This window comes from Adiantum capillus-veneris, chromosome 16, assembly GCF_014529385.1.
Source record: "Adiantum capillus-veneris isolate H3 chromosome 16, ASM1452938v2, whole genome shotgun sequence".
NCBI lineage: Eukaryota > Viridiplantae > Streptophyta > Polypodiopsida > Polypodiales > Pteridaceae > Adiantum > Adiantum capillus-veneris.
The window spans coordinates 4174017-4193067 of record NC_140946.1 but is presented as its reverse complement, the minus strand read 5'-3'; the positions used below and the strand labels follow the sequence as shown (position 1 = coordinate 4193067).

Genomic DNA, 19051 nt, shown 5'->3' with positions numbered 1-19051 from the left:
CAAGCTTGATGGAGAGCCCACTATCATGCAACGTCACCATGAAACGCGTTTCGACAGGTAAGGACAGGTGAAATGTTTCGGGCCTTGAAACGTTTCGCTCACCAAGTGAAACACGAGCCGTTTCACTAACAACAAGTTACGATAGTTTTAGTTTCAAAGTCGCTAAACGCACGTTTCTGTCTCACATTTCACTGTTTGAGAACATGGGTACTACGCTCAAGTTCTTGTCTTCGTTTCATCCACAAACTGATGGACAATCAAAAGAGGCTAATTCTACTGTCTTGGATATGCTGAAATGCTATGTATTAGATAATAAGCGCAAGTGGGAATAATATTTGCCTATGCTTGAGTATGCATACAACAATACGGTGCATTCATCGACTTACAAGGCACTTTTTGAGATTGTTGAAGGTGGCAAAAAGGTTCCTCCCATTTTGCACACGAAGGACAATATTTTTGAGGCAAATCGATATGTCGAGAACATGGATGAAATGTATAAGAAAATTAAAGTTGCCTTGGAGAATACTCGGGCAACGCAGAAAAAACCTCCTGATCGTCACCGTCTTGAATTGTTGTTATCACCTGGTGATTGGGTTCTGTTAAGGTTCGAGAAGGCAAGGTTAAAGAAGATGAAGGGTAAGGAACGGTTGTTTCCTAGGCTCAGCATGCGTTACTATGGGCCCTTTCAAGTGCTTGACAAGATCAGTGATGTGGCTTACATGCTGAATTTACCTGATGCATGGAAGATTTATAATGCATTTCACGTGAGTCTTCTAAGACCCTACGTGGGTGATGTTCCTGAAGATATGCTGGATGAGGATCAAGTTGAAGTTGAGGATCTTGATGAGATCCTGGTACCTGAGCAAGTTTTGGCACATAAGGATAGAAAAGTTAAATGACAGGTTGCAAGACGCTATTTAGTGAAGTTCAAGAACTATCCACCTATGGATGCAAAGTGGATGGAAGAGCATGATCTGTCAGAGTCACCAAATGTATTGCAGCTTCACCTTGAATCCTTTGGGTTACAGCCTACCTATGCCCCAACCCAACGTGTGCAAAGGAGGGGTAATGATAGAGCTAGCACATCAAATGTACAGATGAATTTAGTGCAATAGATGGAAATGACAAAAGTATAAATGTCTCATTAAGTCATTTGTATCTATGTGTTACGACTTTCTTGCGGATACATGCGATGATAAAAGAGTGAAGACAACACAAGATCATCTGTGGCATGTATTGATGGTATGCAATTGAGGACTTTTGCGATTTCAAGAGGGGGATATATCACGAGGACGTGGCAACTTCTAACCTTTGTTGTTGGTTTCTTTCCAATGATTTTTGTTTGATTTTTGAGACACTCTTTTTGAAGTTGCAAATGGTCGGACATTGTATGGTCAATGTGAATGGTAGTTTCACCCGCAGAAGGGAAGTTGGTCGGCACTGGAATTCGTATAGTAAGAGGATGTCTAGGCTCAGTTCAATATCATGTAGGTCCCTTATCGCACTTAGCCTAGGAAGTGAACTCAATGAAGGCATAGTGCCAAGGTGGGGTCACCGAGGGAAAGTATCTACTATCCGACAGCTAGGCCACATTGCATTTTTGGATGCGGTCCCAGTGGGGATAGATGGTCGAATGACCAGTGGGAGTCCAATGGAAGCATCCCCTAAAATTTAGGGAAGTGCTATTTTGGACCATAAAATCTGTTTGCATCATTACCTCCGGAATGACAAGGGAAACATTTTAGAACTGTGCTGCAAAGTCAATTGGGTAACTAGTCGGGAGATTTTTAAGCGGGAAGCCAAAAATGGGAAAATGCTTGTAAATGTTCAAGGTGGCTGTCACGTGACACATCCAACCCTATGTGTCCGTGGACAAGCTACATTATGATCAGGGTTCAGTCAGTCCAGTCAGTCTAGATTAGGAGTGATTTGGCACTTTTGTGAGTCTATTCGTAGACCGTGCATTTAACCTATTTTCCCTTCAGAATCCATCTGATTCAGGCAGGGGAATTTTCTAGTGCATTTAGCCTATTTTCTCTTTTTTGACATTTTCTACTTATTATTTTTAAGCGACTTTCCATCAAAAGTAGGTAGGGCAATTTTGCTAAGAAAATATATAAGCAAACCCAAGTTAGCACTTTCTAGCAGAAGAGGGAGTAGGAGCTTCCCGCTCAACAGGCATTCTTCTCAGCAAGAACCCCCAAGCACCATCAGCCCTAGCGTTTTTGGACATCCTCAGCACCTCCCCATGCCTGGCGTTTTTCAGCTTTGCAACATTGCCACAGTACCCTACAGCCTAGCGTTTCCAATTCTTGCATCGCCATCATCCCCAGGAGGCCAACATTTTACTAACGCCATAGGCAGCCCCAGCGTTTTTGGTTTTCAGCCCTTGATGGGGCAGATGAGCAGCGTTTTCAGCAGTTAAGATTTGCAGCAGATTCAGCCCTAGTTGGTTGCCGAAGATAGCCATTTTCAGCCTCGAAAACGCAGCCAAAACAGTCATTTTCAGCCACCGAAACAGCCCCGAAATTCAGCAGATAGAAGACCACAGATTTCAGCCCGTCGTCGTCGTCGTCGTCGTCATCCCCGTCGTCGTCATTGGCATAGTCATAGATTGCATCAGTCCATTGCATCGTCATTGTACCACTTTGTGCAATCATAAGTAGACCACTCTCGCCGACGAAAGTGGGGCCTTCGGAGAAGGGTTTTACAACGTCTCTGGTGTCGTATCTCTCTTCTCTCTCTATCTCTCAGTCTCATACACTCGCACGCACAGTGTCCATTCACTTTGTTTGTGATCATAGCACTTTCCATTAAGAACGGAAGGCTCTCCCTTCCATAAGAACTAAAAGGAACCTTGAGCACAGTTCGGAGCACTCATCTTGAGCAAAGCGCAAACAATCGTTCCGGTGTACCTAACAGTGGCACTGTCTGGTGCACTTTCCTCATGCAGAACAAGGGGCGCTCGATTTCTAGCCGAGAGGGGCCTCATTTGCAAGTTGTCACAGGTTAAGAGCTATTGACTCCAAGCTTTCCTTCTCATGTACAATGTGGTTCAAGAAGTCATGTCTTGCACAACTCACATTGCTCTCTCTCTCTCTCTCTCTCTCTCTCTCTCTCTCTCTCTCTCTCTCTCTCCCCCCTATGTGCAGTAATGTGATGCCCCACAAGAGGGATCTTCTTTTGACTCATGTACAACTGTGTGGTTACATGCGTTTTTGCTCAGGCAAGAGCCTCTCTGAGCAGGAACAATAGTAGCTAACTACTGCTCCAGAATCAAGCACCAATGAGGGTGATAACCTCACCATACAGGTACGTTTTTAGCACTGGTTATGCGCTGAATTTTGAATGTTTTTTAGCCATATGGATGCCAGAACCATTGGGAACAGTGCCCCACTGTTAGAGGACAGTTTAGGGCTGAAAACAGGGCAATAACCAGTAAATACAGCGTGCTGAATTTACTGTTTTTGAGCAAAAAGCAAAGGATTTATGTCAGTGGAAGCAAGTTCCAGCAGGGGAATTGGTTTCGGGCAAGTTTTGGGGTTGCTATGCTGCTGAAATTTTGCGAGGGCAAGTGGTATCTAGCTGGATACATGTAAAGAATTCCCAGGACTCTTGTTGTAATTTACCCTCTGAAAGTGTAAAGAAATACTGAAAGGGGCACCAATTTTGGGCCTACAGGTTGCTGGTGTGTGCTTGGAGCATTCTAGCTTCCAAGCCATGTGTGTGTTTTAAGTGTTAATCCCAATCGCAGGTTACATTTGCAAGTTCTCTGTGTGTGTGTCTAAAGTAAAGAATTTTGGGTGAAAGCCAAAGCCTACTGCCCTACGGGCCGGTTTCACAATGTGCCATCCCGTTATAAATAACGAGATGGTGCTGAGAGTCTAGTCTGAGCAAATGGTGACCATACTCTATGATGCGAGCTATGTCTGCTGAATCTCTGGTGGTAGTCTCCTCCTGTATGGCATGGATTGTCGGGTCCTTTGTGCCGTATGCCTCACATTGGTCATTGCATGTCCTGGCATTGAAGCCTCCCATAAGGAAGACTTCCCCTAGTGTAGAGTACTCCATAATCTCCTCTGACAAGCATACATATGGTGATGTTCTCTCCTCCCTATCCCTCTCTGTCTCTGCAGTGGAGAATTTAAATGATCATTTCCTGTGATAGCTCAAAACGAATTAGCGGGCATGTGGGTCCCGTGCAACAATCTGTATCCTCCTCAAAAGTCCATACATGAAAAATATAGCCACCCCTCTTGATCCTTGTGTAGTATGCTGACGGGCTCCCTCGATGTGACGAGTCCCACTGGAAGCCATGGATCCTTGGTAGACTTCGCTTTGGGCTCTCATGTGTCTTTTGTCAAGAGAACGAGGTCCGGTCCTCTCGTCACTTCATCAAGTCTCTCTAGGTGGGTGCATAGATCCCCATTGAAGTTCCAAATGGCAACATGAATTTCCTCACGTGTCCCATAGGCCGTGAGTCTCTATTTGATGGTCTTGCCATCAGATAGGGACTTGCCTATGTGATGGTCTTGCCATCAATAATGACCCTACCATCTTGATGTATTGCCTTCTTTCCTTCTTTACGAGCTTGGTAGACTCTAGGCGGTGGTGTTGTTGCATCTTCGTAAGGTCATCGTTGAGGTAGATCGGAGGGCCCTCTAGCCATCTCAAGATGACCCTCTTTCGGATGGAGGAGGTTCAAAACTCCTTGGAGGCAAATTGGAGGATGATGGCTCTTTGCCGGCTCTCCAAGCTTTGGAGAACGGTATCTCCCCTTCCTTGTACCCGAGTTTCTTACATAGGGCTTTCGCATCGCTCGCAGGTGTGGATCGGTCTTCTTCTTTGATGCCGGTCACTCGTACATTAAGACGGCGGGCTTGTCGCATCTCCTCCTCCTCAATGGTTGTGTGTATGATGAGCACTTGATCTGTTTGTGCTTCCTCTCTTGCTTCCTTCTTGATGTTTTTCTTGACTACTTCAACCCATCCTTCTCTTATGGCCTCCAACTTGTCCTCAATACTTGTGGTGAGGGCTTTATGTTTGTCTTTGGGCACACCAAGAAAGCTATTGATGAGATTGGACCAGAGAATGTGGTATAGGTTGTGACTGACAATGCCTCAAATTGTAAACTTATGGTGAAATGGTCGAGGCAGCTTACCCTGAAATTTCTTGGACTCGATGCGTTGTGCATTGTCTTGACTTACTTATGGAGGATATAGGCAAGTTGCCTTGGGTATTGCCTATTGTTACAGATGCCACTAAGATGACCACCTTATTCCGCAAGAAACATCAAGCTTTAGCTATCTTCAAGAGCCACAATACACTTGACATGGTGCGGCCCTCGAAGACCAAATTTGCTTATATGTATTTAGTGCTACAGAGACTCTTCAAATTGAGGGATCCACTTCTTTAGACAGTCGTGGAGCCGAAGTGGAGATTGATGCATCACTCGCAGGCGGAATCCACTAAATACATACAACGACGGATGCTCGATGAGTCCTTTTGGACACAAGTTCAGAGTTTGAAAAGTGGCATTGCAGCCAGTGTATGTGCTTCTTTGAGTCACAGACATGGAGGGCTCTACATTGGGCTTAGTCTCTCATCTCTTCATGGAGATGAACAGACACATTACAGAGTGCAAGTCTTTGACACAGAACTGGTAAGTACTAGTCTTTTGAAATCGATTATTGCTTGCGTTGCAAATATTCTTGTTGTCATTTGAATTTGCCAATTCAACTTTGTTTTATTGCTGAAAATTTTAGTCGAGATGATATCATGGCCATTGTAGAAAGGAGATGGACTTTCATGAGTCGTCCCATTCATGGGATGGCTGCATTGCTTCATCCTTTCTACAAGACGTCAGAGCTTTTCCATGAGAGGAGTATATGATGTACGACATTGACGATTTGCTGAAGATTGATGCAGAGATGATCAGCTTCATGAACAATCTAGGACCACCCTTTGCTAGAGCTGTGGTGTTGAGGCCAGAGGCTACCAAGTTTCCTCTTACATGGTGGCAAAATTATGGGAGACAAGGTCTTCCAACGCTTACACATCTGGCTTTACGAGTACTTTCAGAGGTACTTAAAAATCTTGAGACTTATAGTTTTTGTACAATGTACTTAGTACTTACTATTGCCATATATTAAATCTCAACGCTCATTGCTATAGGATTGCTCGGTTGGTGTATGCGAGCGCAACTGGAGCACTTATTCCTTGATACATACGAAGATCCGCAATCGTCTCAGCACTTCTCAACTAGAGAAGTTAGTCTATTGCCAAGCAAATATGAGGCTTGTGCGAGCCTACCACGCTTCAGGAACACCCAAGTAGGTCCACTATTAATTTTCACATGAATGATTGAATCATGAATCATGATACACTCGACCATTGAGTACTTAGTACATACTAAATAATATTTCCTCAATTTTCATTTTTCAACAGGCGAACCCAACACGCGTGAAGATGGTGGCAGATTCTAGTGCTATAGACGAGGTGGAGGCGCAGATAAATAAATGAGCAGGAGGAGATTATTCAGTTGCTTCACATGGAGTTGGAGAGTGTTGATCGGCGTGTGACGAGGTCACGTGCACGAGCTTTGGCTATTTCTCTGTGTGAGCATGCTCCAGACCCAGATAGTACTTGAAGGGAGAGCATTCGTAAAGGGAAGCTTCCTGTTCGTTCTTCTTGAAAATGGGCAAACGAGGCTGTTCGTCTCATTGAGGCTTCGACAGAGGCAGTAGAGGATGATCTACATGTGGCACAGGTGTCTGTGATGGCAGAGCCATACGACGAAGAGGGCATTGTCCTAACGGATGGGGACTTGGTCTCTTCAACAGAGTCTTCATCTGCATCTGATGATGATTTTTGAGGATGGGGCCATCACATGGATGATGGGCTGGCTTTGAGCTAGCTATTTAGTGATTTCTACTACTATATAGACAGATTTTTTGAGTAGGATGGTTTCATTTATGACCTTTGTACGCTCTATGATGAGCCTTTTGTTATGGCGTGGGCCTTGTAGGCTATTACCATGGTACTTTGTCATTCGATGTTTTTAGCATTGGTGTGTTCACTGTTCACTGTTATTTGAGATCTCACTTGACTCTTGAGCTTTGATGTTCTTGTTCAATTATCAATGTCGTCTTAACTTTTAAGTCTCTTGCAGTAGTTACACAGTATGTGGTTGTCTTGTAAAACATGTCTTTGAATGTCTCTATAAGTTGTTGGCTTCTCTCTTGTTTTATATTGGAAATGTCCTAAAAAATTTAGTATTTTGCGATTTTTTTACAAGAGTACGTATTTTTACGTACATAAATTTTTTTCATGTATGGAACAATGTAGAGTACGTACATATACGCCACGTACGTTTGGTACCACCTTGAGCGATGTGGACAGGGAAATGGTGGGCTATGCAGGGCAAGAAAGGCGGACTAAACAAAATGGCCGGCTGCACAGAGGAGTAGATGGGGCTGAGGAGGGACTGCGCGATGGTTGGGGAGAGCTTGAGCGAACGAGGAGGGTTGTGTGATGGTTTGTGGGTGGGGTGGGGGGGGGGGGGGGGGGGGAGAAGAGAGAGAGTGAAATGAAAAAGTTAAATTAACATCGTGAAAAAATGGCGTATGAGACCAAAAGGTTATATCCATGTGGGACTCTAGTACAATGTCTAGGGAACCCTACATCATCATCATCATTAGCATCACATAATACATCATCTCAAAACATATGGGGAGGGGTACAATCACATGAGGGCTAATGAGGTGTACAATGGAGAAAGTATTCAATGGTGATCATCCCGTTAACTGTCTCATGGGTCTTTGTAGTATGGCCTCAATGTCCTCCATACTCTGCTCTCAGGGGGGGCATGCTCGATGTCGCTTAACTACTCTCCATAGCCTCCAATGTAGACCTCGTTTACGATGTGAAGATCCTCGGGCATCGTGGTGGCCAAGCAGGATGGCTTGATCAAGAGAGATGCCTGAATGATGGTGTGACTCGGTAACCTATGGTGGGCAATGAAAACGCTCACAGATCTCATAGTATGCTATGCACTGGCCAGTGGCAGATATAATGCTCCTCCGTCTCTGGCTCCCTCTAGCAAACCTGGGCTATTCTTTCTTCTGGGGTTATACCTTTGTATCAAGGTGGAAAGGTATATAAGGTTTGATTCGGTTTCAATTCGTAAGGTATGTAGTTTTGTATTGATACAATTTTAAGATACGTAACAGGACATACCCTTTTTAAAAAAAACGATAAATTATGCAAAATTCCTACATTTTCATAGACATATCAGTCATCTTGCTCCATAGACAACCATTCCTATACCTTAATATCCATGGACCATATCACATCAGAATTCATATGAAGTTATGAACATATGAGCACTAAGAAGTTAGAAGTTAACTCTACAATCATGATAACAAGACTTGACAATAAACCAAGAACTCGATGGTACTGCCTCAGTTAAGTCTTTACAGGACTCTCCTCTATAAAATTATTACATAGCCTCACAAAATGCGTGGCACTCGAGAAAGCTCCTTGCTATGCTCTCCCAACCACTTGCGCAAGGCTAAAAGTGTTGTAGTTTTATCATAAAAAAGGCATTGTATGGTATCTCTCCATGCGTAGGGATCCGTACTATAGAGATGTACCATACGATACTGATATGTATGTACGTACAGATGCAACCTTGCCTATCATCGACCAATCTCTATCTCCAATTGGTGAAATGTGGTGCATAGTTGACCAATAACACATCTAATGCCATGAGATAGGTGGGTGTCGTGCAGGGTAGTTTTCGTACGACGTACGGAACGTCTCGTTCCGTACTGCGGGTCACGTACCGTTTCGTACGTTTTGTACTTTTTTTATTATTATTATTATTTTATTTTTTTTAGGTGGGCAAAATTCACAATTGTGAATGGATTACATTGAGCAGCCCAACTCTCTCTCTCTCATGCTCTAGCCTCTTCCTATTTAAGCAATGCCTCTCCATCTTGTTCTCCAACACTTCCAAGCTCTCAATGCTCATTGCTCTCAAGCTCTCAATGCTCATTGCTCTCAATGCTCTCACTGCTCAATGCTCCCATGTTCTAGCTCTCAAGTGACAAGCTCTAGAGACTAGAGTCTTGCCTCTCCATCTTCTCTCCATTGGGTCTCTCCCTCTCAAGCTCCCATTGAAGATCTCATAATGTCAAGTTTCTTTAAGTGTAAAGTTTAAACCCAAGGGCCTGAGCCTTAGACGTAAGAATTCTTTTGTTTTTTTATTTTGAACGTACGTAACGTCATCGTACATCTTAATATTTTTTAGTTCGTTTAGTACCGCACATCATCGTACGTGTACAAAACGTACGGGACCGTACGAGACCACTATGGTGTCGTGGGCAGATCATTGGAAAATATAAGGAAGCAATGAAAATGTATGCGATTCACAGACATATATAATGCTCTTTTGTCTCTGGCTCTCAGTGGAAAACTTGGCATAATCTTTTCTTTGCGGGTATACCTTTGGAGTCTATGGATCTCCAGCAAGAAGAGACCTAGGCAGCTCTTATCATGTAGTTTATGGTGCGGAATATGGGGCCAAAGCCCCTCTGAATAAGCAATGAAAACCCCCGCGGATCTCATAATATGCTGTGCACTGGCAGATACTATGCTCCTCTGTTTCTGGCTGTCTTTGGCAAACCTGGCATAATCTCACCGGAGTCTCAATCTCCATCTGGTCAGATGAGGTGTGTAGCTTACCAATAACGCATCTAATGCCATGAGAGAGGTGGGTGTCCATATACCTCGCACGTGAGATAAACCCATCATCTGTCATGCGGAGAAGATGTCTCAATAAAAAGCCATCTTTGTCCCCAACTCATGTGATGGAGATAGCGAATCCTCCGAGTTTCAAGCTGAATGAGATCATGTTTGATAATCCTGCTAATCTCTCCATATGTGAGGGTGAGGGATGGGTCATCAAGCAATACTTAAAAGGGGGCAGCCTGTCTATGCTAAATCCACATAGCTCAAACCAAGATGATAGTTTGTGCAAACCAACATGAAGTATCATCTTTACTGCAATAGATTTGGACACCCCAAGTCGAGAATCTGGCACGACACACGAGAGAGAAACTGAAAACCACTTAATAACTTCAATCACAATTGAGAGAGGACACTTTCTGTGCCCAGAGATATTGATCTCAAAGTTTGGCGCCCCTTTTGGTATTTCTTTTTATATTAATTCTTGGCAAAGTACAATGTCTGAGGGTCCTCTCTCTACAGTGCTCCCAAGCCAATCTGAGAGAGAATGAGGCCGTGACAATCTTTATAAAAGCGTTGGGCCTTCCAAAAGCTATTACATGAAGCACCAAAAGTTGGCAGCGCAATTTGCGGTAGAAATTGCGGGAATCCGTACAGCAGCAGCCCGTAAATCGCGGGGTCCGTACTTAGTGCCACGTCAGCAGCCCACGCCATTTCAGGCCTTTGCTTTAATTTTATTATCCAAATATCCCCTGGGCCCCATCGGACGGGACCCATAAGTTGGAACAACTTAAATCATTTTAGTTGTCAATTTCCATTGGGGTTCGTCTGGGTGGACATGCCACGTCATCACTTTGTGACAATGACTCAAGCATGTGTCGCGTGGGAGCTCCCATGTGCTATGGATGAAAGACACCGACCTAGCAAGAGCCTCTTCTACAATCGGTGGTGCGCTCATCTCAGCTCTGATAATCTCATTAGGGACTGGGGCCTTTGCGCTGAAGATCATGGATACAAGTGGTCTTTCCATGGATCTCCATCCTTCATGTATGCGCCCTGATCTATTATGATGAATGAGGCTAGGCCCCCATATTTGCACTCCATAAAGCATGGTAGAAGTGACCAAAGTGTCAAATAAAGCCACAGCTTCGTGCGTGGCTTGTGAAAGTGCACCCATGAACATATCCCCTCCTAATGCTGCATAACCCCTCGTCAATCTCGCCTTTGCAGCACCTCTTATGGAGAAAGTAGATCCACTAAATACAACACCGATATATGTATACGAGTCTACATACTCCACTATCACCTGTCCATATGTAATAATAGGTGCTGATCTGCTGATCCACTGTGCTGGAGTATTGAATACCATCAGCTTGGTTTTGCCAAGCTTGATGGAGAGCCCACTATCATGTGCATCATATGCATAAGCATGTAACGTATCTACATGTCTATACACACCCTCATGAGAGTTTGAAATAAACAACAGATTATCATCGGCCTAAAGCAATGAAGGTATCCATGTACCTGACAGCTGTGCCCCTCTATCCCGCGCAGTCTTATTATAGTCACAAACCTCATAAATACACAATCCAAACAAAGTTGGAGAAAGTGGGCATGCTTGCTTCACCCCAATAGTAGAGCGAACAGGCTTTGAAAGACCCTGTGTTGTCTGTACTCTCCCTAAAATTGGTTCACAGAGTGCGACGTGCCATGATACCCATACGAGCTCTTGTGGGACTCCCAAGTCATGTGGTCTCTGTATCAGTGGGCTCTCGAGACTGTGTCAAGGGTTTTGTGGAAATCCACAAAGCTACAATAAATCCTCCGCCCATGTGCTCTGCCCTCCTCAATGATCGCTCTAAGCGTGAAGATATGATCAAGTGTGGAGAAGCCCCTCCTCAATCAGGCTGCTGTGAAGTTCGTACACTCTCTCTCTCTCTGCCCATTTGGGCAACTCATGCTCAAGTATAGATGCATATAGCTTGGCCAATGAGTGGCCAATCATGATAGTGTGATAGTTAGTTGGTAGGGTCGGATCTCCAGACTTGAGTAGTGGTACAATTGTAGACGTACTCAAGCATGGGCAGCAGACCATCAATATGATCTCTATCATGTAGGAAATGCTTGGCCACTATACCATCATGGTCCTGTGCTTTCCTTGTGTGCAGTCTGTCAATGCTTGGCCTCACTATCTCTGCTGTGAAGAAAGTAGGAAGTGGGAGAACAAGGTTGCGGTGGTTCCGGGAACGATAACTGCTCTATTACTGTTTATAGAGAGGATGCATGGTTTCTATGTCTCAATAGAAGTAATGATTGGAGAGGGTGAGTGCTCTCTAAAGAGTCGCCAAGCCTCCCAGAGTCGCGGCTCAAGAGCATCAGAGCTAAGAAAGCTCTCTCAAGCTGAGCTAAGAAAGCTTTCTTCTTTCACCGTATAAGGCGTTGGACGAGTATACGTGATTGCCCATGTGTGTTGTCTGCCAAAGCCACCTCTCGGTACAATTGGGCTCTCGTCTCTCAGCATTTGCTATCATAGACCCAATGTTATAGGGGAACACAATTTTATGGGTAGGGAAGCTCACTGCAGGGAACGGCTAGCCGTTCCAAACAGGTAGGCGATATCGGAACGGTCCAAAATGGGCAGATTTTCAGATTTGGATTTTTTAATCTTCTCAGCCTCCCCCTTATAAAATGCAATGCACACATACTTTCAGGGCCAAGTCTTTAAGCTCTACCCTCTCGAGTCTCAACTCTCAAGCTCTAGCCTCTTTCAAGCTCTCAAGTCTACAAGGTTACAAGCTCTCTCTCTCTCTCTCTCTCTCTCTCTCTCTCTCTCTCTCTCTCTCTCAGCTTTCAAGCGCTCTCCCTCTCCTCTCCCTCTCTCCCTCTCAAGCTCTGAAATCTACATTTGCCATAGTAAGGTTGAACGGTCTTCAAATCGAGTTCTTTTCGAGTATTAGAGTCAAAGGACTCGAATAACTTGTATTCAATCACAGAGAGCTAAAAATTGTGTTATTTGGTTGTTTTCTACGTCTCCCATTTTGCGCCGTTCTTGTTCTGGACCCCTCTACCTTTTACCCGTTCTGCGTTCTGGGTAACTCTGGCTAGAACGTCTTCTTCCAATAAGCTGAGTGTGGGGAAAAACTGTGATTGCCGTTGTATATATCATCTCTGTCAACATTTGGGTGAGCTTTGACAAGAGTCTATCGGGGTTTCCTGTGCAAGAAGGCTATACAACTCTGCTATATACACTCTACTTGTCTCTTTGCAGAAGTGGTATCTTGGATAGCGATGTGCTGCATGATGAAAGCCACCAATAGTGTAACTAAAATCTACTATAAAAGATATATGAGCATGATCAACAGCCACTATCTGGTGGAGACTGATAAGTCTTGAACGCGTGGTATAAGTGATGTGGGACGCAAAACATAATCCACATTGCCAGCACCATGTCTATGAGGGAAGCAAGTGAAGCTACTTGAAAAGGAGTATCTATCAAGGTCATTCAAAATGGCCAATCCATGTACTGTGCCCATCTCAATGATTTATCTCACATACCATATTTTGTAAACTCCTCAGCATCCTGTGAGGTCGTGAAGAGCCCCATCTTTCTTGAGCGTGGCTCTCTCAACATCTCCTTGGAAGTGTCTGAGAAGGACGCTTGATGACATGCTACCCTAGCACTGAATTTCCCGAGTAAGATGACATGTCCATCCCTCGAGAACTCTCAAATATCCTTATTTCGTATCATGTATGGTGACTGCCCCTTAGGTGAGAGAGAGAGAGAGAGAGAGAGAGAGAGAGAGAGAGAGAGAGAGAGAGACTATAAATGTCCTTTGGAGGCCAAACTGGACTCGAACAGATACATCATTGGTTACATTCCACTGAGGGCATTCAAATAAAAGTGTGAAAGCATATCCTCAAGGCTCTCATGACTGATGAGAGCATAACTACATTTGTAGAAAATCACCGTGTGCATAAATGTGTCTACATGTGTGAAAGACCCAAGTCTATGTCTGAGAGTGTCTTAGAGAGAGAGAGAGAGAGAGAGAGAGAGAGAGAGAGAGAGAGAGAGAGAGAGAGAGAGAGAGAGAGAGAGAGAGAGAGAGAGAGAGAGAGAGAGAGAGAGAGAGAGTTATCAATGAAGTTGGCTTCTGAAGTATATGGAGCTTGCAGCTAGCAATAGAGATATTTGTCTTTTTAAGGCTTAAGTTTTTTTGAAACTGATTACAATCTTTCTGCTGGCAGGTTGCATCCATGACAGCAGAAGCTAAGCTAGAACGAAATTCTTTGACAAAAGAGGTCTCGAAGATAGCAAATTTTGGGATACCTGTGTGATGCCTTGAGAAGTATTGGTATACATAACTATAGAAGCCAAAGATATTGTGGTAGTGATCCAATGGGGAGCAAAAATTCAATTTAAAGTTGGACTGGGAGGCCCCTGAACTCGTGTTCTTGCAACACTCCCAAATGTCTCACATGAGAAATGCTGGTGAGATTTGTGATTATTGACTAGACATGATCTCCCCTCTTCCTGGGGCTGTTCCCAATAAATTTTGCCAACTGATTTTGTTGCAGTATGGTTTTGGGCTTGCACTGAAAAGCGTAAATATGTTGATATTACCTACCTGCTGTGAAAGGTGATAAGGTTTAAGTCTCTCTCTCTCTCTCTCTCTCTCTCTCTCTCTCTCTCTCTCTCTCTCCCCGTCTCTCTCAAGCGTGACAGTCATTGACTAAAGTGATAGTAGCGATGGCCTTGATTCCTTAAGGGCTTGGGAGCTTCTTGGAAGGTCCATCCATGGTCTTCTCTCTTTGATAGGTGATGGAAGGAAACGTATTTGATTGCGTTATGGTGGTGTTTGCAAGTTTGGGTATGACGACTTAAGTCTGAGGGGGGAGGGGGTAGACCGTAGCATCATTGAAGGTGAGTAGCAAGCTCTTTTTTATTTGCTTTAGGAAGCTTCTTTGATTCTTTACTGACTGTGAGCTAGTGCCATAGCATTCATCTCACTTGCGTAATCTTGAGGGGTCTAGAGATACATGAAGCCCAGGGTTCTTGTGGAAATTTGTAGTTGGCTGTCTGGCTATACACACATGGTACAAGTGTGGCTGCTTGGAATGCACTTAGAGCAGAGCAAGATAACCCATCAGCACCATTTCAAAGATAGCAAATCCCTTGGAATGGCTTGCGTTGTGAGAATTTAGCAATGGAGACAAGACCTAGTTATTCTAATTGGGTTGTAACAGAAGATGTTGAATATACTTCCCACGTACGATAGATATTAGACATTGAATGCCAATTAATCGACCATTTCCAACGTGGGTTTACTAAGTCCCCCTCATAATGCCTTCACTTCGTAGAAACGGGTGCGTCACTTTGAAAATTTGGGTGGTGCTTCTATGCTTGTCAATGCGTTGAAGAATTTGTAGACAAAATGCAAGGCTTCTACTTAGCTTTCTGTTTAGTTTTTTGATTGCAGTCCTCAAACAGTAAAGTGTTGTTTTTCTGCTGACTTTTGGATAAGCTTTGTGGAAATAGAAACATAATTTTGAGGTCTTAAACCTGTAGATTATTAAAACTAAGTTTTTTCTCTATGTCGAATTGAATATCTTGTTAAGAAATTCAGTTAACCAAAATTTTACAATGTTTTTGCAGAAAATAGTAAAAGCCACTAATTTTCTTGGCAAGATTGTATTAGAAGTCCTTGCAATGAAGCAATGACATTAAAAATGCAGATTTCACGCCTCTTATAAATAGTAACCAGAGAAGTGCAATTTTTTGAGTGTTCACTGGTGGAAATGAAAACCCTAATCCTAGTCCTGCCTTGTTTAGACCAAAAACTTAACCCCCTTAGTAGTTTTCTTTTGTACCAATCTTAATCACACGCACTTGACTGCTTACTCATGCGAGGTGGCTGGCCTACTCATGTCGTTGGCTTAGCCCACCTTGTTGGTGCATCCTCTTTTGCGTGCCCATGTGCAACAAACTCTTCTTGTTGTCTATACATAGTGTAGTACCCATGTAACTACCTCGTAACTGCATACCATCTGTCATTTTTTGTACATCCCTCATACGCCTAATGCATGCACTTATACAAACACACCATTATGTGCACGTGCTTTTGGGTCGGTAGAGGGTTGAGGATTTAGTTTTCATGATGCCTTTGTTGAGGACCTCAAAAAAAATTGCTGCTCAATCTAAAAGGCCTCCTTGGATCTCCTTGATTGAATGCTTGTAGGGATTTGTTGACAACTTCTATGACCATCACAAATGACAAATTACATAGAAGAGATTTTTCTTTTGAGGTTGAGCACACTTGTAAGACCAAGTGGGTGATATGCATGCTAATAACCTCCCAACCATGCTCTTATATAGAGCCCCACTGAGCATGCATACTTGACACATGGAAGGGCTTACCCTCGTAGCCATTGTGAGGAACCTTGCCCTCACATTGCTCCCCCCTTGAGAATATTTTTCTTCTTTGAAAACAAAAGTGGGAAATCATTTCTTATTGATGTTCACCCAAGTGGAACTATAATGTGAGCTTTTTAACCAAGTTGCATGTCATGAGCAGCTTGAAGTTGGAAGCCTACCACACAAACCTAGCGTTCACCAACAAACTTGGACCTTTTGGCTCTTATTAGTTCTTAGAGGTTGCTCCCACAATAGGCGATGATCCGTAGCTTTGTGTAATGTGCGCATGCTCCAACTACAGGTTTCTTCACAATCTTGAATTTTCGTCCTCCAAAATTTCATTTGGAAGGAGTAATATTAAAGTTGGGAAATCTTTTTTGGAAAGTGTTTACTCGGTCCCCCATGGAACTTTCTATAGAAAAATCTTTCCATTGGACTAAACACTCTTTATAATTGCATATCTGGTTCTCTTTTCTTGGGTGTCAAGTATTTTCTCAAGCTAATGTGGAAGAGGCTATCTATTGCTTTTACAATTTGATCATCTGAAATTAAATTATTGGAATCCCAAAGCCTTTCTTTTCTTAAGCTTGCTAACATGAAAATCTAGGTGGATTCCACTTGTCTTTGGTAATTGGAGCTTGTAAGCCTTCTTCCCTATCTTCCTAAGTATTGTGTAAAGACCACAATACCTAAGAGAGAACTTTGGACATAGTCCACTTTTCATAGTTTTTTATTTTTCAGGCACCTTAAGATAAACTTGTTCTCCTTCCTCAAAGGTGAGAGGTCTCCTATGAGGCTCATCATAAGCCCTATCTCTATCTTGAGCTTTCCTAATGTTGTTCTGAGCAAGTTGAAGCATTTCATTCATATCCTAGAAAATCTTTAGCTGCTTGAACCTTGTGCTTTTGTAGTTCTATTAATAGCATAGGGAGCTCTTGGTTGAAATTCATACATTAACATGAATGGACTATAGCTATGGAAGAGTGCTTGGCATTGTTATATGCCATCTCACCTATAGATAAGTACTCTTTCCAAGTAGTCTTCTTTTTACTTACATATGCTCTTAGCATATTTGCTAGGATTTGGTTATCCCTTTCACTATGACCTTATGTTTGTAGGTGATCAATTGTACTCATGCTAAGCTTGGTCTCAAGCTTAGCAAAGACAACTATCTAGAAGTGGCTATTAAATTCTCTATTCCGATAAAAAACAATGTCTACAAGAATACAATAAAGTCAATATAGATGCTCAACACATAATTTAGTTAATTTATGAGCCTTAACATATGATGTGGTAGGAATGAACCTAGCCATGTTGATTATTCTGTCAATAATTATCCACACATAGTCATGTCCCCTTTGCATCTTAGGTAACCCGATGATAAAATCCATAGAGATACTTTCCCATTCCTGTGAAGGAATGGGTGGAGAAGACCTCCAATCTTTAACCTTTCAACTTTATTGATATGACCATTGTCATATTTTGTAACATAGTCAAGGATGTCCTTAAGTATTTCTGACCAATAACACTATCTTTTAATAAGACTATATGTCTTATTAACATCGGGGTGTCCTGCACTAGGGCTATCATGACACTCATAGAGTATCTGGTGCCTGAATTCTTGATCCCTTGGGTCACATACTCTACCCTTGTAGAGTAGATAATTGTCATTTATGGAAAAATTCTTCCACTTAAGTCTATCTTGAGCATCTATTGATGCTTCAATCTGATTGAAAACCTCTTCATTTGGAGCCCTTTTAACAATAGTTTCCCATCTTAGAATATGCAGGATCATCTTGATATTTTCCCTTGATTGATTCAAGTAAATCACTTGCAAAATGAGTGAAGCTTAATTTATTTATCATAGGCATTGTACGGAATCTACTACTAATCTCATAATCAAACTCTTGAAGAATTTCAGCCTATCTAGCCTTGTGGCCTTTGAGGTCTGTTTGATTAGAGAGCCATTTAATGCTCTCTTGATCAAACACTAGTATAACTTTCACACCATATAGATGGTGCTTCCATTTCTTTAAAGCATGTACAATAGCATACGACTCCCTTTCATAAATTGAATAGTTTTTTTGTGTGTGGTCTAGCTGATTACTTTCAAAGGCAATGGGTTGGCCCCCTTGATAAAACACCGCACCTATAGCAGAGTTGCTAACATCTGTCTCAACCATAATTGGTTCATTGAGATCCACAATAGATAAAATTAGACCTATAGCTATAGCTATCTTTAGCTTTTGCATGCTTCTATTTTGTTCTTCCCCCACTCAAAGGTTTTTCCTTTCCCTTGAGTTGGTTAGTCATGGGACCTGCTACCTTGTCATAATCTCTAATAAAACGTTGATAAAAACCAGACTTTCCTAGAAAGATCTGCAACTCTTCCAAAATTTTGGATCCGTCGACGAGTGTAGAATGCTTGGATCCATTTGAATCCCATCATGAGAGATATATGTCCAAGATACTTTGCTTCTTGTGTAAAGAATTCACTTTTTGATTCTTTACCATGAAGAGAATTATCTCTCAACAATTGATTTTTTTTCCTTAAATGTTCCAAGTGCTATGACTAGTCTTACTATAGATGATGATATCATCAAGAAAAATCACTAAAAATTTACCTAGATATGGTATTAAAACTAGGTTACATTTATATGCCCGTATTACGAAAGTGATACGTATAAAGCGGCATTATTCGGTGTAATCCGAATAATACACGAATACTCGTATAAATTTGTTTTCAATCAAAAACTTTTTGATCAAAAACCTTTCTCATCAAAATTTGTACTTAGAAAATAGTGTCGTCAAATTTGATTAAAAAATATACCAACCACCATAGCAATTACTAGCAATCCAACAACCACCAGCAACAGGAGCACTACGTAG

At 42.6% G+C, this 19051-nt stretch overlaps 2 protein-coding genes across 3 annotated transcripts in view; both read left to right on the top strand.

Annotated features, from left to right (window-relative positions):
- The window catches only part of LOC147438471 (RGS1-HXK1-interacting protein 1-like), a 124335-nt gene extending 109929 nt beyond the window's left edge, over positions 1-14406 (top strand). For both annotated transcript variants that reach the window (XM_086484571.1, XM_086484570.1), the window contains one exon: positions 13996-14406. In XM_086484571.1, coding sequence (XP_086340697.1) covers positions 13996-14085 — 90 coding nt within the window. In that variant the 3' untranslated portion in view covers positions 14086-14406. The remainder of the gene's footprint in view (positions 1-13995) is intronic.
- Positions 386-7353, top strand: LOC147438472 (uncharacterized). The gene is made up of 3 exons (XM_086484114.1): positions 386-6083; positions 6175-6332; positions 6448-7353. Exons 1-3 carry the CDS (start codon positions 5889-5891, stop codon positions 6464-6466), a joined length of 372 nt encoding a protein of 123 aa, XP_086340240.1. The 5' UTR covers positions 386-5888; the 3' UTR covers positions 6467-7353.
- Positions 14407-19051: the final 4645 nt, after the last annotated feature.